The sequence below is a fragment of the Watersipora subatra genome, chromosome 8, assembly GCF_963576615.1.
Source record: "Watersipora subatra chromosome 8, tzWatSuba1.1, whole genome shotgun sequence".
Lineage (NCBI taxonomy): Eukaryota > Metazoa > Bryozoa > Gymnolaemata > Cheilostomatida > Watersiporidae > Watersipora > Watersipora subatra.
The window spans coordinates 53,045,433-53,067,600 of NC_088715.1; the positions used below are offsets into that span (position 1 = coordinate 53,045,433).

Consider the following 22,168-nt stretch of genomic DNA (forward strand, 5'->3'; position numbering starts at 1 on the left):
ACTCTATTTTGAGTGTAAATAAGATATTATCATTGTAATAAATAAACACTTTAGCATTCATCTTTGAGATTTATTATTTTAGTATTTAAATACCAGAATGCAATTAGCCGGAAAGACCCTTGACACTTGTTGAAGGCTCTTACAGTTGTTGGTTACGTCTTTGAATCAGCCAACCATGGTAAGATATGTATCTGATAAATTATGAATGGTCTTAAGCCCCATTAACTGCATAAACAGTTATACTAATCATAGAATAACCGGCATAAAATAGAATCTCCATTTAGTTACTAGCTCAACATGCAAAGAGACGAGTCAGCTAACACGGAGGAATATGAAAGGCTGTTTACTGAAATTACTGAATCTGGTTCAACTGAAGAACTACCACAAGTTAAAGATAAACATAACTCCATGGTTGTAATTATTATAGCGTTGATATTCTTGTCGTTTTGCATCGACACTCTTCTTTTTCCATTCTTTCCCGATGTTGCTCTTAGCAAAGGTTTGCTACAAGCTGAAATTGGAATCGTCTTTTCAGCATTTGACTTGGCTAGATTTGTGACCGCTCCTATTACTGGATCAATGGTAAGTTACTTGGGAAGAAATTTACCTAACTAGTTTGTTGTGTGCATAAACAAACTGAATACGTTTGTGTAAGAAAAGTAGTCATAGCCACCTATTGGTCAAAAGGCATAAGAAAGGTTTGGTATAAAGGTATAGTCTTGCTTCCATAAAGTGAAACGACATGAACATAATTAAAAGAGTAAATGGTAAATGCATACAAGATACGATTAAAACAATTTAATAATTTCTATTTCACCTAACTGAGCTTAGTAAGTAAACCATTATTATAATAAATGTATTCCACATGCAATTAAGTAAATTTAATATTTGTTTATTTTATCTAAGTATACTTAGTAACTAATTAGCATTAGTTATTATTTAGTGAAATAAGTTAAGTAACAGCAAAATTTAACTAACACTCTATTGTACCAGTGTTCTGATATCTAAACAAAATTTTGGTGAATTTGATCTTAAAAAATATGCACCTATAAAACAAAAATTTATCACTAAATAAATTGTAATCAAAGTTAAAACTTGATTCCCAATATGTTTAACTTAAATGTAATCAAAACCAGCATTTCAAACCCCTTCAAACAAAGAACAAAGCACAACTGTACATGTAAGCAGTAAATCTGTCTTGCAACTCTATTAGCCTCAAGCTTTATTGACTATAAAAGTGGACATAATATTAAAGGGAACTTAGTTCTGAGCTAACACATTAACCTTGAGTATTATGATTCTATAGATATTTATAGATTAGACACAGCTAAAATATGAATCTCCAAAGACTAACCTAAATATAAATGTTTTTTACAGTTGGCAGAAGATTATAAAAACTTAGTAAGCAGTTGATTGGCAGGTTTCATAAAAATGAGATATATATTCAGTTTGTTAAATAAAAAATCTTGTTAGCTTTGTTCTGACTTGGACTTGACAGCATCTACTATGGTGCTGTTTTATGTAGTTGAGCTTTAACAGAAAAGGTTCTCCCTTGTGATATTGGTTACTAACTATGACACTTTTTCTTTATCACTTCTGACATTGGATTAGTTACTTAACAGAGTAGTAGTCCTTAACCTAGTAGCAGTTGTGGTTCTTATAGTCACAGTTGACCAATTAGAATAGTTAAATTGACTTTTTTATTTATAAATTTAAATGGTTAGAGCAGTAAAGTTAGTTTTTGAACTTGTTTTAATTTTTCTATTCAGTTTAGTAAATGCCATCCGAAGAAAATGTGTGTTATAGGAGTAACAGCTGCTGGGACTGCTTGCATCTCTTTTGGGTAAGTCTCAAATACTCGTTCAGTAGTTTTGTGAATTGTTGTAACTGCGCTTGAATATATTTGTGAAATGTTTTAAAGAGTATTAAAGTATGGGCCTTTGCGATATCTAAATGCTAAACTTGTGTTTGCTTGGTTTCTAGGTATCTATTAAAAAACTGTTTTTATAGCGAGTGTGAACGATTTGCAAAGTTCATATTCCTGCAACTCTGATGATCTAAAGTGCTTCTTAATTTATAAAACCTGCATACGACGATAATAACAATTGTATTCTATATAATTGCTATTATTGTTATTATTATTATTATATATATTATAACAATTAAATTCTGCTTATCAAAATATTTGGCTTTGTTTTATTTATTATTATGTTTATTCAGTTTAATATTATCACTTTATTTATTATAATGTTTATTATGTTTAATGTTGTCATTTTATTTCTTATTTTGAGGGGAAAGGCCACATATAAGACTTCGATGCCAATAAAGTGATGTATCTGATTCACTATCAGTCATATCTACTATTTTACACTATTTTGTGAAACATTTACTAGCTTATTAACAAGCAAGACTTTGCTGCCTGTTGATAATAATTTTTATCTGCTTGTTTTCTAGTTATCTGAAGATAACTGCTTCTCAGTGAGTATTTAATTATAAGTAAAAGACTAAAAAATTAAGCCTTTTAGATAACTTATTTTTGTTAGCTTTTTTTACTAATATATTTTGATAAAACTCCCATGCTTTATAATTAATTTTCACCTTTTAGTTGCATCATTTATTTCTAATTAAAAAGAAATCAGTTTTACACTGACCTCTCATTTGTTAATCAGACTCACACTCATTGTTGTCCTTACTTTGTTCATGAAACTTCTAATGTATCAGTTACACATATCAGACTGTTTTGGAAAAAAATTTGCATTAAACCCAGTGTACGTTCTTTTACATCGAAACTGTTACTATTTTCTTCTTTTTTTTATTATTTACCATTTTGCTGCTCAATGCTTTATGCACCTTATCCAATAATCAGAAAGACTTTGGTAAAATCACATGTGGACGATCAAAGTTGAGAACCATTAATTTTTTGATCAACTAAAGATTTTCAGCATCAAATTTTATATGATTGTGTTCACAAGCTAAAGCTTGTCAAAACAAGCTAGAGTGTGCTAATAAGCAATAAGGGTGATGAACATATTTTTCTACAGAATGTCAATCGATAGCATACTAGGCTGGTTGATACACTCATATGCAAAGTAAAGGTATAGGTGAATGCAAATTGACCAAAGGCCAATATTAGGTCATCAGTGTAAGTATAAAATATTTTATCAGTTTAAGGCAAAATTATGCTAGAAATAAGTTTTAATTTAATAGCCTTTAGCAAGAGTTGAGCCAGTTAAAAGCAGCTTAATTTGGATTAGGTCAAATATGCGCTACAACTTTTTGTTAAAAAAAAATACATACATGTAGGTCAGAGATCATTACATAGTACTTGCTTACTTCATACAAGAAATCTAATGATCAGCTTAAAGTCTATATTAAGTATTATAAAAATGAACATTCATATCTATGTATGATGAATCAAATTGTTGGTTGCCTACTATATTCATGTGACAGGCAAACGCTGAATGCCTAAAAATCACTGGCTCAAAACATAATAAAGAGTATCTTATGTAACGCTTTGGGCATAACTTACTATAACTACTATTGTTACTATTGTTTGATAACTTCTATTATCAAACAATAGTAACTAGTATACTATTTTACTTGAAATGTGCTCTGCAATTTTGCCAATATTCAGTATAAATATTTATCATTTACAAGCATCTAAAGCATATGAGATCCAACATCTGAGATCCAAATTTGATTGTTGTAGATACTTTTATGAATGTTTTTCTGCAAACCCACAAAAAGTTAGTTAAGCTAAAAATGGATCACCAATATGTGGTATTACTGATAAAGTTATATATCTTTAATGTAAATGATGGCAGATCGACTTTAAAACAGAAATACTTTATGAAAACCATTGATAATAATTTTTCAAAAGCCCGCTTTTGTATACAATGCAAAATAAACAGCTATATATTGCTTGTTAGCTACCAGTAGAACAACAGCTCTTGGGTTGTTTTTGCTCTAGCCAATAATATGTTAATAGCTTTTAACTGGTTTTTGTGATAAAAAATGTTTTTTGTAAGAGATTACACCGACTGACCTACATGTCCACAGACACTGCCGATTGATATCATACATTCATAAATATGTTCATTTATTCTTATTAATCATTAGCGCACGCTAGCTTGTTCACCATAAGAAAATAGAGCTGCACCTGACTTGCTGCGGTTGGTTGAGCAAATCAACCTGATGATGATATTGGTTGCTCAACTGTACCATTGATTAATGCTTTAACAAGCTCAAGCTGCAGTTCAGGCAAATTTTCAAAGGATTGTTGGTCGACCAAAAATTCAATTTTTCAGGATGTGCCAGCAGATAGCTATTTTGGAAAATCTGCCAAATTTTTGACCAGTTCACGCTTAATACTAAATGTTTCACTGGTTACACATACGATTTATCATGCATTTGTCATCAAAATAGCTGTCACTGCAAAGTTTGGGAGTTATCCACCAGAGTTTAAGCGAACTTTAACACTATTAGCTGATAACTCTATTGTAGGGTTACCAGCTCAATCAAATCAACAACTATCTTTTTCATTAGCTGCCTAGCTATCAGATGCGTGGCAGGTATAGGATCCGCCATGTTAAATGTCTCAGGAACTAGTCTATTGATGAAGGCCTCAGGCTATGAATCACCTACTATTGTGGTGAGCAATATATCTAACTAGCAAAATTTATCTAACAACAGGTTCAGCTATACTTGAGTAGAACTTATTTTCTTTTATCTCTGAGTAAATTGTCTGAAAACTACTCACATTTACTATTTTGATCTTTGTTATTCTCATTTCTAGAGGATTGTCTCTCTTTTTACATAAGATGTTCATTGTTGATTCTGACCGAAAGATGAATTAAGTTTCATGAAGTTTGAATCCAATGGTATACTCAAGTTTTTCATTGAAATTTCCAACAGCTTAACTGTACCCAACATTGACATGATTTATATAATCAAAGGTTTACATCTCTAAATATATAGCAGACGACATTATAGTTTTTTACTGATAAGCAAAGCACTGGTCTAAAAATTAATATAAACCACACAATGAAGAAGCCAGCTTTTGTCTGAGCTAGGCCCTGAACAGAAAAGAGAAACTTCTCATAACACCATAAAATCTCTTTGGTAGATAGAGTAGCAGAAGAATCATGTGACCTACTTGGAAATATGCTGTCAAATCACAACTATTTTTCAGATTTGAGACAGGGTGTTAAACTCATATGCCATACGCTCGCGCTGGTTACCTAAATGCACCATTAAGTTGAATCATATACTTACAGGCTTTTGTGGAAACAGGAAATATGGTTGGATATGCACTAGGACCTGCTTTAGGTGCTCTTCTCTATCAAGTAAGTCTAAATAGCTGCATCGTCTGTTTACGGCATCAACCATCACTATCAAAATTTCTCTATTGGACTGTTTCACCTTTGTAAAAAGTTTTTCAGTTGTTGACTTGAAGCAGACTCAACATTTTCTTTGCATTAATAATCCAACAAAGAATAATCCTAAATATTAACAATGCAGCAACTCATGAAAAACTATTTTTTGTTTAGTTTGTAGGCTACACATACATGTTTTGTATTTCTGGAGCCTGCCTACTGATTCTACTTCCCGTGCTTTGTTGTGTTGTTCCCAGAGTTGGTGAGTGAAACGCATACTAAGTTTCTCGAGGCTATAAACATCGCTGTTATCAACTTATGTCATATGGTTGCTAATATCATTATTTCTACTAAGTCATCTCATTTTAACTTGAGTAATGGTATGAGTTGGTTGTTTCAACTCTAATATACAATATTATATAGCTATAAAAAAACAGTTGGTCTCCAGACAGTCAAAATCTTCAGACAGTTTGTCTTCAGACAGTGAACTTTTGATCGCTAGTGTAGTCAATCAAGAATAGATGAGTACACTTAAGAGTATTGGTCATCAGTAATGCCATATCTGCCTAATAGCATGCTAGAAGACTTACATCAGATGAAAGTTCTGTGTCATCAGTATTATCATGGCTGACTCACAGCATGTCAACAGTCTTATAGCATATCTAGAAATGAATGCCCTAAAGGCTGGTCCACACAATATCGCCGTGTCTCGGCATATCTCGGCGTATCTCGGTGTATTTCGGCGTATTTCGACGTATTTCATATCTTCAATTATCTATAATGACAATTCTGATCTTAAACAGCGGAACAAAATAATACTTTATTCTCCAATGCATCTGAAAACACATTATTAAAGTAAAAAAATCTGGCTACTGTTTAAATAAATGCGTCTGAAATGATACTTGCAACGCAATACATCTTTGAAAAATTCAAGTAACAATTTGAGTTGTTCATTTGAAAATCTGAGTGATTTAGCCAGAACTGCATGAAAAAATACTCACTTTCAAGTTTTGGAATTTTACTAAATTTATTATTGCTCCTAAATCTACTAAAAGGAAACACTAGAAATTTTCACATAAATTACCTAAACTTTCTTGCTAGCTGGATTAAAGTTTGCACTAAATTTGTTAAATTGTTCTGGTACCTGCGCAAGTTTGTTTTGACTAATGATGTTTTTCATTCTCTCCTTTACAGAAGAAAAGACTAAGAATTCAAGTAAAGATTTTCTGTCATTTCTGACAATTCCTGGGCTGTTTATAATGTTTCTCATCTGGGTTACTATAAAGTTATCAGAGACCAGCCGAACTACTGAACTCACTCAATTCTATTATATATCTGTAAGTTGACCAAAAAACCTTAATGCAAATGACTCGGTCTTGTCCTTGTTCGATCTCTCTATCTAATGACATAAGGAAATTATGTACCTGTGCAGTCTATTTGCAAAAAAATGGTTTTCAACTTTGTAACCATTTTAAAACTTATACTGGTAATCTTTTGTTTCAGCTCACAAGCTTCTCTTAAGTTTATGAATTTCAGAATGTAAAGAAATTTAAAATACAGCATGTTTAATCAAAGCTAGTATGTGACTAAAACTGTTTTATCTGCAGATTTGTAAGTTAAATTTAATGTTCTTATGGAGAACCTACTCCTTGTATAATTGCTAGTAAGGTGAAAATACAAGCCATTGGCAACTCCAACGGCTCAAAACTTTTTTAAAGTTATTTTCTTCATGAGCAATGAAAACCGCTAATTTCCTATTCCTATTTGCTAATTTCCTAATTTCTATTTAATATAAAATATTTAATATTTTGATTTTAATACAATAATAACTTTTTATTGTGTATAAAACAACAATGCTAGATGCCTGCTTTTAATTTTTTTCATAAACATACGTAAAAACCTGTTTCATTAATTCTGTTGCATTTTTAAAGTAACGATTTTGTTACCTGATCTAAAATAGTTAGTAGACAAATGACGATGCATGTTAGTGAAACGTGCAAAAACCTTGTGGCTTTATTTTAAGTCCTGGTTCGCTGCGATAAACATCATTAGCATGAAAGAATTTTAGCGGTTTTGGTCAATCTTGCTGTCTAGAAGTTTTTTTTCACCAACTCTAATTAGTCAGAAAAGTATTAACTTTGAAGAATTTTTTTTCTACAACATTCTTTATGATGTCTTCATTAGAGGCGGTCTACTATCCTATTAGCCAAGTATTTTTCACTAGTTTTGTCACTGTCTGGTATATGTGGTTTTTTAATCCTTGCAGTTATTTTTGATCTTAAAATGATAAGATTACACATTGACAGATGGGGGTCTGTGAAAAGCTCACAACTAGCATAAAAAAGTCGTGGCTGGTATTGCTTACAGTAAAAGCCTTTAACCATGACATGATTGAAGACCTTCAGATGCATTGGAATTTTGCCAATAGTGGGTAGTCAAGTTAAAAATTAACTTACAGAACATTTTTAAAATTATTATCATTTCCAATTGTTTTTGCTCTGTAAATTGTTTCCAGATTTAAATGAAAAACCTTAATCCTGTTTAAAAAAGCTCAGAAAAAAATGTGCGATTTAAAGTTACTATCTGCTATCATTGCGATAGATTATATCGACTATCGCGCTCAAGTTTCAGGGTTACTCGTCTTTATTCTGTAAGTTTCTCCGCAACTATGAACTTCACTTTTTCTTGATCAGACTGTTTAACCGCAAACAAGTTTTGTTAAATTTAATCTTGAAACATCCTTGCAGTCAGACTACCTCAAACATCCAAAAAATTTGCAAATAGAAAAATATCAGTAATTGCTGATAATATTCATTAAATTTTTGTGTATGTTCATCTCTACACGATAGCTTTAGCAAAGGTTTTTGAAAACATTGTAGTTGTTTTAGTTTGAGTTGTTAGTTGTCCTGGCGTAATAATATTGCTGAAACTATGATTTGGGTGTTTTTAGTGATTCTAATAATCTTGGTAGAAACTGAGCTACACGTAGTTGTGAGTGGTAATTAATGCCTAATAAATAGCTTTAATGATTGAGTATAATTGTTTGGTTTATGTTACAGTTTGGTACAGCTCCTTCTACTATTGGTATACTCTATTCCATATGGGCACTAATAAGTACTGTTGGTATAGCGGTTGTGACAAAGATTGCTAACAAGGTAAGTCAGGTATTACCAGAGTAAACATTAATAACATAAAAATGATTATTATAACATACAGAAATATTCTAACATATAACATAATAGAGTACATAAATATATTATAGAGTAGCATTATTAGTATACAGTTAACAGTGTTATACATGTTGTTAAAAGTGTTAGTACTATCAATAACAACAGATAGCTTAATGCTGAAAGAAGCATATTATTGATATTAAATGAAATAATTTGTAGTTTTTGTAAAAGTCATATGGAGCACCAGTCAGAAACTTTGCGAGGTATGATTGAAATGTTGCTATAAACATTCAAATATTGCTATAAATATTGCTACATTAAGATATGTTTTGTTATTCGTTGTAGAAAAATGCGCCATATCTATTGTTAGCAACATGGATGATTATTGTTCCACTTTGGTTAACAGTAATGCCATCTCCACCTGTAAGCTATTTCTTTGGTGGCAAACGGTTAGTATATGACATTGTAAACACTTCTATGCTACCACATAGCTTAGATATAGCTGACAGATTTATTTATATACCTTAGTTTAGCACCCGATTTAGGCTTCTTGCTCACAGACTGGCAGAGACCTGTCTTTACAATACCACAATGACCTTCTTGAAATTATTCCAATACCAGACCGAAAGAGGTAGATTGGAATAAACAATGCGCAAGAAAAGATCCTAATAATTGCAAGTACTTGACTCATGCACCAATTTTATTAATGATAGACAGCACTAACTTAGAGGCAAAGCGAGAAATGCATTACATATTTCATACAGATTATTATAATAAAGCAGCTAAAGCTTTATTGAGCTTTGCACTGATGCTAGTACAAAAAAATGTGATACATATATTAGGGCCTCTTAAATTCACTAAGGTGTAAAAGATTTAAATAGACACGAGGTTTTCCAGTTCTCAATTTTTGCAAAACGGTTGTTGAAATTGATTGTGGTAAAATATGGTACATGATGGGTCAGCCAGGTTAGCTTTGCTTGTAGTTTATAAGCGCATGTTTGATGATGCAACGTAAATAAACTGTTCTAAGATTAGTAAAGAAATATTTTAATTGCTTCTAAGCCATAATGACCAAATGCTGACATAAAACGTATATGCATATGGTGTAAACTAAAATATTTCATTGGGTTCATTCAGTGAATATCAATTAAGTGATGATCTTTTTGGTCCAATCTCTAAATTAAAATTATTTTTGCAAATTTAAAATCTTTTCAGCAAGATCTTGAAGGTAGCTTCAAGCTTACGAGTTCAGACAGAGTTTAACTTATAGTACTATTGCCTACAGTAGCCATAACAAATTATAAAGCACCCTAAGCAGCCCTGAACTAACTATCTGTACACAACTCAAGACTCTTAACACTTTTAAACAGTTGCTATTTCATTAGCTCACTGGACTGCTAGGGAAAATCTTATCACCCACATACAGGAGAAGACAACTTTTATAATGCATAGAAAACAGTTTTGCTTAAAAGGCGGCACTTAGAAAAAAACTAATGTACCTGTTTGGGAAATTTATGTGAAATCTTAAACGAGTTTTAGAAATTGAAGCAGAATTAACTAGAAACACATTATCATTAAATATTAAAAAGAACACATACTCAATCTTCCAGAATTTATCTACATCAAATTAGATGGGCCAAAAAAAAGGAGTGCAACAACCCACAAAAAAGATGTTGGAACCCTTAGCCATGATGACCATTACTATCTTGTCAGACAAACAAACTGGAGCAGTCGCTAGTGGCAACTATTGCAAACGACAACTGCCCTTTGAAATTTCCAGCAAGAATGCAATCAAACTATGCTTCTAAAAGCACTTGGTAATGTAGCTGTGCTGTGATAAATTCAAATGCTGATACAATTTTTTAAACATCAAGAGTGACAAGCACAGAGCAACAGTAATTCAGAGCATAGCATTTCGTTAGAGTTATTTGCTGGCACTTTTCATGAATCTAATAGCTTTGATATTCCCCTTACTTAAACTTGGAATAATTCAGAAAGGGTTTTGTAAAGGTGGAATGCGTTTTTATGGATGTTATACATTTGTCAGAGAGTTGATGAGTTTGTCATGAGTGTAATGAGTATGTCATAAGCTTTATGAGTTTGTTATGAATTTGATGCGTTTTTTTTAGAGATGTAATAAGTTTCAAGGAAGTAAAAACTAACAAGAGCATGTTTTTGCAAATTCAAAAAAAATTCAATTGATGATTCAAACCTTTAAAAGAAACAAATTTGACAAACATTGTGCATCAGTTATAGACAGTTACACCATTTAGTTTAAATACCGAACGCTTTCTCAAGCATAAACTGATTTCAAACTTCTAATGAATGAGATGAAAGAATCAGTATATTATGCCCAAAAATGCTGCTTGATTATATCAATAACTGTAATAGCTTACTCTTATGTTTTAGATATTTCATGCTGACCTCCATAACAATGGCCATGATGTCTTTCTTTGCTAGTGCCCTTTATATTCTCCCTTTCTCGATTGCTCTTCGGCTTGCTTGGTAAGTAACTAACATATGTCTTGTTTGATTGCCTTCTGAACACATATTGCCATATTTTTACTTAGTTATCTTTTTAGAATTTGAATCATTTAAATTAACTTGTTAAAACTAGTTTTTACTCAAGTAAACTATTTTCTGCTTAATTATATAAGTCTATATGTTTTGTACAGTTATTTATTTGCATATACTAATCTCAATGTCAAAGTATATATAAACTCGGTTCGTGATTCGGTCTGTCCAGCTATAGCTATTAAATTTTGGAATGAAGAACCCATATCGCTATTGTATCGAATCCGAATGCATTAAGCTTTGCAAGGTGCATGAATTCATTGGGCGTTAAATTACTATCTAGGCTCATATAGTGACTGTGTTACGGCGCAATATCAGTAAAGCTTGCTTTCACTGCTCTTGTTATTAAGCTTAACAATACTGGTGCTAACTTGCTCAAATTAGACATTAGCAATGTGCCAGGCTAATGGCAAGTGGCAGGCAACTACATTACTTGCCACTGTTTATAAGTTTTTTTTAATATTCGTGCAACCCCGGGAATTCTACCAGTCGGTTAATAAATATAAAGCAGTTTAGATCTTTAAAAGTCGATGCATGTTTAGCATTTAAATCTTGCTAGTAACATTTCTAAAAACTATTATTATTGGAATTGAATTCTTTTCATAAAGTTCATGTTTTTAGCAATGATAAACAATACTTTTGAAACGTTGTAGCAAATATTTTACTCTTTTATATTGTGTTTAGTATCAATATACACCTCCAGTTTAAGACACAATTTTAGGCATAGAAAATAAAAAGCACTCAAGCTCTTTTAATTATTATCTAACCATTAGACCCAAATCTGGCAACCGAGTATGCAGTTTTGGCACCTTGGAGCATTTATTGATCAATAATATCTGCCAAATGAAACATCATTAAGCATTTAGTAACTTTAAGGTTCCATAATTGAGCAGTTCAACAATTATTGCTAAATGAGTTTAATAGTACTCTTTAGAGAAGAAGCAACTTCTCCACCGCAAACTTTCCAAATCCGAATAGATTGAATCAAGCGCCATCAAAAATAAATCTGGAAGGTTTTTATCAACTTGACTAGTCTTTTGCTTAACTAGCTAAACCTGAACTTGGAGTGTTTTAAAAAATAAAATTGTTAGTTTAATGAGCCTTGTATCAGCGTAATGACTGACTGTCTAAAACTTTTAATAAATCTTCGAATGCGACCTTTTGTTAATATTCTCAGTAATTATAAAAAGTACGTTTTATGCTTATTGGCTTTGACCAGCCGATGAACCAGTTAATAGCACATATATTTTGTCATACACAAAGCTTAGTAAAAATATTAATGCAAAGTTGCTTAAACGAGAGAGACAATATACAGACTATGTAAAAACGAATGGGTAGAACTGAAAAAGTCTAACAAAAGATAAATAGTTGATTGCATACAGTTGGTGAGAGGGAGAGTAAGTGTGTAAACAGAGCAGGTCGCTGCTACTGAACTATAGCTATTACATAATTTATGTTGACCTGGTAATCTACAGACAGCTTATTATGCAGCATGACATGCTGTCGGAAGCATTGAAATGATGTGACAAATAAAAATACAAATGTAAAAATACAAACGAAAAATTACACTATTTAGTTCATGCGCTTCAGATGAAAAAAAATCACTGTTATTAGCAACAGCTTTTGCAAGAACTAGTAAACAATTACGTTTTTACTTTCCTGCCTTTGACAGTGTATGAGGTAGAATTAATAACTTGCCTTTTAAATGTATTAGAAATGAAACAGTTTGAATCATTAGAAGCCTGTAGAAGTGTGATCAAAAAACCTTGGAACAAATGAAATCAAGTTAGTTTAAGCTGTTAGCTGCATGACATGTAATGCGATATTTGATATTTTAATCTGCAGACTTAGCTTGCAAATGTGTTTAAACAATAAAAAACTTGCATATGTAAAAATCAAAAAATAAATAGTAAAATTAGTAAATATAATATATATATTGAACAAGTATTTCAGCTTCTCAATCACAGCCAAGTATCTTTTTTGCATTCTAACCAAAATAATAGTTAAAATGGGTCAATAAAGTTGAATCAACATGGTTTTACAACAAACCATGAAGAGTAGGAGCTTATCAGAGTTTTACTATTTTCAATCTCTATATATAAATTTTACATTTTTGTCTGTCTTTTATCGTGTTCATATGTACAATTAAAAGGAATTAGTTAAAATGTGTGTAGTTACAGCTCTTGCTAGAATGTTTACAGTCTAGTTCCTACCATGAGAGATCATGACATGTATTAAGTATACACACAATTATTCCATACCAAAGCAATGTGGCTGCGTGGCTTAATGGTAGTGTGCTTGGCTTTGTATAGGTGCATCTGAGTATGAGGGTTTGATCCCTGTGAGGAGCAACCTTTTTTCCTAACGCTAGCTTCAGATGAACGGAGACAACTCTTATTATTGTAAAGATTCAGACTAGCTTAAAGGTTTTATATCGAGCCTTTTATTAGCCTTTAATTTCACGTGATAACATAATGTGTCAAAACAATAACCAATCTGTTGGAGTACATCAGCCAAATATAAAGATTCCAAGCTATGGCATTTTTGTGATGGCTGAGATTGACTTTGATTTTGAGCTTTTAAGAGCTTGTAATCACAATTCCACATATTTTACACCTACAACACAGCAGAGTAAGACATGGTGAATCTTTTGATACCAAATAAATGTAAGGGGAATTTTGTTGCAAGCAAACCTTCTAAAGAAACTAATGCTAATAGCAACTACATTACTTGCCACTATTTATAGGCAGTTTTAAATCTTAAGTGAATGTGTGGCCTAAGAATGCAAGAATGTTTTTTAAGATTGTGTTTTTGGTACGCCTTGAGCTTTTAAATATTTCAATCATGCATTAAATGGACACATGAAACAAACCAACACTAACTCAAAAGTTACAAAAAGGTAAAAAATGTATTAGGTAAAGCAAAACATTAAGTACAAATATATTTTTGGCTCAAAAACCTTTTTTTTTCTACCTGTACAGCCAGGCGTCATCTAGTTTCGAATAAAGCTACGGTCTTTTAGCATTGCGTTAGCTAGGTTTTAGATCCTTAAAACAAAGTGTGCTAACTGCTGAGTTTGTTTATAGATACTTGAGGTTTTATTTAGGTCTTTTTTGAGAACCTTGTTATTTTTGTAAAAAATACTCCTTAACAATTTTAAAAACTGTGGTGACAATTTTTCACCCCTTGTCAAAAAACCTTTTCAATTATTTTTTATCTTAAAGTTCATTTACACCAGGGCAATTTATTGGAGTTGTTTCAACTCCGAAAGAGCCAGAATTGGTACTGATATTTGTCGGTTTGTGATTTGAAGTACATTTTTTCAAAAAACTACATCAAACCAGCTCAAATCACAACTACACAAAATGGATTTCCTCTTGTAACCAATGAAATATAGCATTATTATCTATGCGTGATGACCACTTACCATCAATAAAGCTAAACATTATGTCACACAGTAGATGTGGTGACACCCCGAGTTCTTATATACGACCCCTTGTGCGGGTCTATCAAGAGAAGATTAAAACTTTTCACTAGACGTTGCCTTTATTGCAAGTGAATAATGAATGTCACTAGCCAGCAGCAAGTCAGTCTTTATATACTAAAACATTATTCCAGTAATTTCCAGAAAAAACAGCATTATTAGTCGGTTGCTAAAAATAGAATATTGCGTAATAACTGAGTAAGTGAACTGTGTTAATAAAGAAATAGTATGACTCAACCATGGATTGCGCAATACTATGTAAGGAATTTAACTATTGCGCAATGCAACATTAGCTATTCAACGATTGCGCAACATGCATGTACAAAGGTAACAGTCTGATGCAGATTATATTGACATCCCCCTTTTTAAGAGGATTTCTCTAGAGTTGGAAATCCTTTATAATCATAATCTGCAGACACACGGCTCATGAAATCGGCTCCAATGTTATCCTTTCCTTTGATATACTGAATCCGCATCCGATGTTCCTGTATTGTCATCGCCCATCTCATGATATGCTTGTTATCAAACTTTGCGCTATTCATGTAGGCTAGAGGGCGATGATCAGTCTGTAGCACAAACTCACGTCCGCTCAGATAAAGTACAAACTTTTTGATAGCCCAAACTATCGCCATACATTCCTTTTCAATAGTGGCGTACCGTGTTTCTCGTGGTAAAAGCTTCTTACTGGCATAGCTTACAGGGTGACAAAATTCCTTCATACTCCTGCATGAGGACAGCACCTAGGCCTAGCTCTGATGCATCTGTTCTCAAGATAAACATCTTATCCGGTTCTGGCAACTTTAATACTGGGGCAGTCAGAATGGCATGCATGAGAGAGTTGAAAGATTTTTCTTGCGGCGTTTTCCAGCTTACAATGTTTGGCATTCCCTTGCGAGTAGTGTCAGTAAGAGGAGCTGCTATCGTCGAGTAATTAGGAATGAAAGATCTATAATAGCCGGTCAATCCGAGAAACGAACGAATTTGCTTTTTTGTCTTAGGGCGATGCTGCCTTCTGACTTTTTCCACGTTCTGCTGAGTGGGAGTTAGTTCCCCAGAAGATATATGATGACCAATGAAGTCCAAACTGGACGAAGCAATGACGCATTTAGACGGCTTTACTGTGAATTTCTCTTCTTTCAATTTTGAGAATAACTGTATCAAAGCAAGCTTATGCTCTTCCCATGTTTCAGTGTAAACTAAAATGTCGTCAATGTAATTCTCCACATTCTTGAGTCCGTATAGCAGCTTTCTCATTGCCCTTACAAATGTGGCACCTGAATTCATCATTCCGAAGGGCATTTTGAGGAACTCGTACACTCCAGAATGGGTAGTGAATGCTGTTTTTGGCACATCTTGTTTTCGCACCGGAATCTGCCAATAACCTTTTGAGAGATCAATTTTGCTAAAGTATTTTGCTTTCCCGAGTTTTTGAAATAGACCCTCTGCTGTTGCCATCGGCTCAGGATCAAACACTGTTACTTTATTTAATCTTTGATAATCCACACAGATGCGTTTAGATCCATCAGGCTTAGGAACGAGTACGATCGGCGCGGAATAAGGAGACTGGGATTTCTGGATGATACCTAGAGTTTCCATTTCATCGAGGTCCTTTTGTAGCTGTTCCCTTAAGGCGTATGGTACCGGATATGGTTTCTGTTTAATCGGTTCCTCACTCGTGAGATTTATTTTATGCTCTATTATACTTGTACTACCAGGTATATCGTTGAAGACTTCTTTGAATTGGCTCACAATTTTATAAACTTCCTCTTTCTCAGATGAGTTGAGTTGATACCCATAATTGAGTGCGTTTGCACCTTCGCGATTTAAAGTAGGAATGACGTCTTCATATTCGTTTGATGAGGTATTCTTGCTAGAAAGGTCGGCACTTGTAATCCTGGCGCACAACGCATAATCTGCCTTATCCTCAGCTCGATCGTAGTATTTTTTTAGCAGGTTAGCGTGAAAGGTTTTCTCCTCTCCTTCCATAATACGAATCAAATAGTTGTTAGAACTGTGATTAGATTTAATGATGGAATAGGGTCCTTTCCACTGCATCAACAGCTTGCTAGAGTGAGTAGGTAACAGAACGAGGACCTTATCTCCATTTTGAAATTTTCTGTCCTTTGCATGTTTGTCAAAGTATAACTTATTTCGTTGCTGAGACTTTTTTAATGAGCATTGTGCCAAATTCATCATATCATCTAGCTTCTGTCTTAGCTCCAGCACATATTTGTATGTCGTCATAGTTTTTTCGTCTTGATTCTCTCCTGACCATAGTTGTTTTAGGATTGACATGGGTCCTTTAACAGTTCGTCCGTATAACAGTTCAAACGGTGAAAAGCCTGTTGCTTCTTGAGGAACCTCCCTATATGCAAACAATGCCGCGTTGATAAACTGGTTCCATTGTTTAGGATTGTTGGCACACAGCCTCTTCAGCATAGTCTTCAAGGTCCCATTAAACCGTTCTACGAGTCCATTGCACATTGGATGATAGGGTGTTGTCGTTAGCTGCTGAACTTGAAGAAGACGAGATACTTCTTTCATGAGATCTGAGGTAAACTGTCTGCCCATGTCACTTAGGATTTCCTCTGGTATTCCCAGTCTGCTGAACATGTCAAGGAGTGCTTCGGCGACTGCTTCGGTTGAAATGTTTTTCAATGGTATAGCTTCTGGGTATCGGGTCGTATAATCGACTAAGGTTAGTATATATCGGTGTCCGGATTCACTTGCTGGAATAATGGGTCCAACCAAATCGACAGCAACTCTTTTAAAGGGTGTATCAATGAGCGGCATCGGGACTAGCTTAGATCGAGAAATGTTTCCTTTCTTGATGGTTCGTTGGCAAATATCACAAGACTTGCAAAATCGCGTCGTGTCGCCATGCATTCCTGGCCAGTAAAACTGTGTCTGTATTCTGTTAATTGTTTTCTTTACCCCAAGATGTCCGGCTAATGGTCCATCGTGCGCCAACTGTAAAACTTTACTCCTCAAGCATTGTGGCACCATTATTTGAGCTACCTCTTCCCCGTTGTTGTAACTTGGATGCCGATAGATTCGGTATAAAAGTCCACTCCTTGTAGCAAATGAAACGACTTGGTCGCCTTTGTTGATGGGATCCATTTTCCAGTATTTGTTCATCTCTGCATTTTCCCTTTGCATTTTAATGAGTTCTTGGCGAGTTATGTCAACCTCCCTGATAGGTTTACCAACGTTTAGTGGTGACAACGGTTTTTTAATAACATTCTTCTGTGATCTAGTGGTGATAGCTGCTTGTTCTGACCAGTCTCTATCAGGATTGTTGTAACATCGAGCTCCCGGAATGTTACCAATTAGAAGTGGGTAGAGTGGATCTTTAAGTGCGAGTGCTTTAGTTTTTCCACTGTAATAGGGAGAATTGATTTCGATCACTACTTCAGGTGCTTTTACAACACTTCTGTCTGCCATCTCTATCCATTGATGTCGCCCAGTTCGTTGGTCTTTTCCAATCAATGCTTCCTTAATAATTATTGTTGAGCAACCAGTGTCTCGCAGTACATCTACTAGCTTCCCATTGACTATCCCTTTGACGGGTTGAACGCCTCCTTGCTCTGTGAAGCTCTGGTCAGAACAGCATGCCACGGGTGCATATCTTTTCCCATCTAAGGTGATAACATTATCCTCTTCTTGCTGGTCGGCTTCTTCCTGGAGTGCTGCTGCCCGCTGCTTATATCTTGGCTCAAGGGGTTTTCTTTTACACTCTTCTAAACCATGCCCCCCTCTTTTACAAAACGTACACCATGTTCGGTCATTGTTTTTCTAGTTAGGACAATTGCTAGCTAAATGTGTAGTTGATTGGCATCGGAAACATCTTTTCTCTGTTGTCAGTGTTTCTTTTTCTCGTTTCTCCTGATAGAATTTTATTTTATGTGCATGTAAAAAACGCTCTGCTGTTTCTGCTAGCCTGGGAAAATCGTAGTTGAGGTCTTTTTTCTGCTCGTTTAGGTGACAAGCTAGCTCTTTTGGACAGGCTCGGATAAACTGTTCTCTTACCGCAAGATTTCTTGCACTCTTCCAATCTTTTGCCATTTCTGTCATTTCGAACCATTTGTCATAGTAGGTTGTGATCCGTACCAATAGTTGGCTAGGACTTTCATCTGGCAGGGGCCGAACTGTGCGAAATTTTATTCTGTATCCATCTTCTGTAAGGTCATACCTCTTCATCAGTTGTTTTTTTAAAATGTCATAGTCTTGAGCATCCGTTTCATTCAACCGTGAGTATACTTCCAGTGCAGCTCCAGATAGCAAAGCACTGAGATACGTTGCCCAGTCCTTTTTATCCCAGGCTTGATTTGTTGCAAATCTCTCAAACCGCTGTAAGTAGCTATCAATAGTGTCTTTTCCATCTACAAACACTGGCAGCTTCGGGAGCCTTCTGGTAGATTCTGTTGATGCTGTTGAATTGAGTCCTGGTGAGTGTGAACGTAATTGTTCGTTAAATTCAGCTTTTTTTAACTCAAGTTCGTAATCTAACTCGATTTTCCGTAGCTCAATTTGTCTATTTTTGTCTCTTTCTTCTGCTTCTCGCTGTTTCTCTCTTTCTTCTGCTTCTCGTTGTTTCTCTCTTTCTTCTGCTTCTCGCTGCTTCTCTCTTTCTTCTGCTTCTCGCTGTTTCTCTCTTTCTTCTGCTTCTATTTTCAGTTTTTCAAGTTCTCTATTTTTTTCCCGCTCTATTCGTTGGAGCTCTTGCTGTTCTTTAATAAAGTTCTGCAGTGGCTCTGCTTCGTATCCCATTTCTTTTCCAAGTTTGATGAGTTCTGATAAGCTCGCCATCTTGAGTTTAGCTCAGTTGAAGTAATTTCTAGTTTTTCCAGAATAGCTCTGGCAAAGGTAAAACGATTCCAATCGTAATGATTCGTAGATTCTTGGATGTAATATCCACCAATGAGATAACCTACTAGACCCCTGGTCCTCAGAATAATTCTGGCTAAGGTAGATGATCCCGGTCAAGCCCCCAAATATGTCACACAGTAGATGTGGTGACACCCCGAGTTCTTATATACGACCCCTTGTGCGGGTCTATCAAGAGAAGATTAAAACTTTTCACTAGACGTTGCCTTTATTGCAAGTGAATAATGAATGTCACTAGCCAGCAGCAAGTCAGTCTTTATATACTAAAACATTATTCCAGTAATTTTCAGAAAAAACAGCATTATTAGTCGGTTGCTAAAAATAGAATATTGCGTAATAACTGAGTAGGTGAACTGTGTTAATAAAGAAATAGTATGACTCAACCATGGATTGCGCAATACTATGTAAGGAATTTAACTATTGCGCAATGCAACATTAGCTATTCAACGATTGCGCAACATGCATGTACAAAGGTAACAGTCTGATGCAGATTATATTGACACATAAGTCACACGTTTGGTACATATCATACACACACTAATTTTTGTAGTATTTAGTAGTAATAGTAATAAATTAGTTTGTCCAAAGTTGATTTTGCAATAGTCAAACAAGACAAATTATCCGTATGTGTGTATTTCCAGATAAAAGATTGTAGCTGCAACTCAGTTATTAGGAGCTAAGTATATATTAATTTAATGCCATTTTAACTGATCTTTTGGGGGAACAGGTTGCGCTAACATTTTTCTATGCTTGTATTTTTGGTGCTATTGCGAGATATGATTGGTCAATTTCTTGTTGTACTCAGTCAATGACGATTGTCATAAACAGGCAAACATAATATGCAAGGTTTCACTGATCTTGTGTCGATATCTGAGACAAAGCAGTTTTTACAACTGATTTGTATTTTACAATACACAGACTTTAACCTATAAATAACAACTTTTTATATGAATATCTGATGCGGTATTTTAGGGCTAGCAAGCTACATTATTTTATAACTATCTGAAAATAAGAAAAAATTGGAGTTAGTTAATAAATGTTAATATAACAGCAGATGAAGTTGTCTTTAATATTTTACAAAGCACAGTTTAAAAAAATGTAAAATTGAACTTTTTTACCATCATCCAACTTAATGAAACAGTTTGAGCTGTTTTTTTAGCATAAATGGCTACCCAGAAAACAGCTTACATACTTATGGATTGCTGACTGGACTCATGAACAGCGGTCTCTGTTTAGGCAGCACTGTGGGTCCTATTCTGACTGGAGTCATTGTAGACAATGTTGGTTTTGAGTTGACTCAAACTCTAGCTGCATCTATCACTACTTTAACGGTTGGTATAACTCATATATGAGTTGCTCATCACAAATAGTTGTTTGTCAAATAATTATAACACTTTTAATTTTTAAGTGACTATTAATATTTAATACTCAAGTACTTACTTTGGGAAATCAATTTCTTGCAACTTTGGTAATGATATTGAAAATGTTTACCAAAACTAATATTTGCACAAGCAGTATTCCAAAGTTTTATTATATTCACTCAACTAAGCTTTAATGATAGATTGATTAGATTTGAAAGTATTCACATTGAAACTCCGTAATATTATAGAAAAAAAATTAAATTTTCGTAAAAGACACTTTTATGTGTGTATTCTTTGATAGCAGCAACGCTGTGGTATGTGAAACATTGTACCTATATCTTGACTAGTAACTGCTAAAATGTTCTTGCAGGCAATTATTTTTGGGAGTTATTTACTACACCTTAAGTGCACCAATCAGCTCTCAGCTCTTTTCATGGACGAGGAAACAACTGCTGATACCAAATATGATACCAAAAAACAACAGGAAACTGAACAGATAGCTGAAGCTTGTTCAGAGAGAATGAAACTCTGTCTACAAGAACCAATAGTATATACTAAAGTTCAACTTGAACCAGCTGCAGAACTTACAACCATGGAGTAGTTATAACATGATTTTGTTCAATGCCAAAGCATAATTATTAATTTAAAGCTATCATAATTTTTAAGCAGTTTGTATAAATACTTTATAAAAGCATCTTTTAATATTCACGTCTTGTATATTTATGTTTATAAACGATACACATTGACCTATTGTACTTATAAGCGCACCTAAAGTTTAGAAGTTATTTATTTATTTGATCATGAGGTAAATAGCTGTATATCTTTATTTATAAACCATCTTAGTTATTACCATTTACCATTTATTAACATTTACAGAAGATTAAGACATCCAAACTTATACAGCTACACAAATTCAAATAACAAATGATTTACACTAACCCAACACTAACACTAACAAAATAAATATTGCTTACCAAGATTATCAAAGAAGCCTTTTTACAGCCACCTTTGACGTTTTTATTGACTGGTGTAAAAATAGCATCAGTAACCAAAACTCAAAGTTTGATGTTTGTTATCAATGGCTTTAGTCTTTAGTCTTGATGCATACAAACTTATAGCTTGTAGCAACACATTCAAATTCAAATGAGATGTGGCTTATACTAAACCAAAAATAAATATGGCCTACCAGGCTTGTCAAAGAAACTTGTTTGCAGCCACTTTTGAAATTTCATTGACTCATGACTTGAATTTTGATGTTTATTATCCATTATTTTAGCTATTTAATCTTGGTATATACCAACTTGTAGCTTGTAGCAA

At 33.9% G+C, this 22,168-nt stretch overlaps 3 protein-coding genes across 3 annotated transcripts in view; 2 read left to right on the plus strand and 1 right to left on the minus strand.

Moving 5' to 3' along the window:
* Window positions 1–21,700, plus strand: part of LOC137401607 (MFS-type transporter SLC18B1-like) — a 35,674-nt gene extending 13,974 nt beyond the window's left edge. Inside the window, exon 4 of the mRNA XM_068088040.1 lies at window positions 21,222–21,700. Coding sequence (XP_067944141.1) covers window positions 21,222–21,452 — 231 coding nt within the window. The 3' untranslated portion in view covers window positions 21,453–21,700. The remainder of the gene's footprint in view (window positions 1–21,221) is intronic.
* LOC137401888 (MFS-type transporter SLC18B1-like) lies at window positions 298–20,842 on the plus strand. Its single transcript, XM_068088363.1, has 8 exons — window positions 298–582; window positions 5,277–5,345; window positions 6,014–6,119; window positions 6,570–6,712; window positions 8,435–8,530; window positions 8,891–8,994; window positions 10,955–11,050; window positions 20,650–20,842. Exons 1-8 carry the CDS (start codon window positions 298–300, stop codon window positions 20,840–20,842), a joined length of 1,092 nt encoding a protein of 363 aa, XP_067944464.1.
* Window positions 15,285–19,412, minus strand: LOC137401889 (uncharacterized). Its single transcript, XM_068088364.1, has 2 exons — window positions 18,524–19,412; window positions 15,285–18,343 (listed from the first exon to the last, which is right to left on the minus strand). The coding sequence occupies exons 1-2, from the start codon at window positions 19,410–19,412 to the stop codon at window positions 15,285–15,287; spliced, it is 3,948 nt and encodes a 1,315-aa protein (XP_067944465.1).
* Window positions 21,701–22,168: the final 468 nt, after the last annotated feature.

What these genes read in the sequence shown, in the direction of transcription:
- LOC137401888 (XM_068088363.1), top strand. Translation starts at nt 298, where the DNA reads ATGCAAAGAGACGAGTCAGCTAACACGGAGGAATATGAAAGGCTGTTT. An exon ending in TAGGTGCTCTTCTCTATCAA is followed by an intron (nt 5,346 to 6,013) that starts GTAAGTCTAAAT and finishes GCTGACTCACAG; the next exon opens with CATGTCAACAGTCTTATAGC. An exon ending in TGACAAAGATTGCTAACAAG is followed by an intron (nt 8,531 to 8,890) that starts GTAAGTCAGGTA and finishes TATTCGTTGTAG; the next exon opens with AAAAATGCGCCATATCTATT.
- LOC137401889 (XM_068088364.1), bottom strand. Translation starts at nt 19,412, where the DNA reads ATGGCGAGCTTATCAGAACTCATCAAACTTGGAAAAGAAATGGGATAC. An exon ending in GCTAGCAGAAACAGCAGAGC is followed by an intron (nt 18,344 to 18,523) that starts GTTTTTTACATG and finishes GGCATGGTTTAG; the next exon opens with AAGAGTGTAAAAGAAAACCC.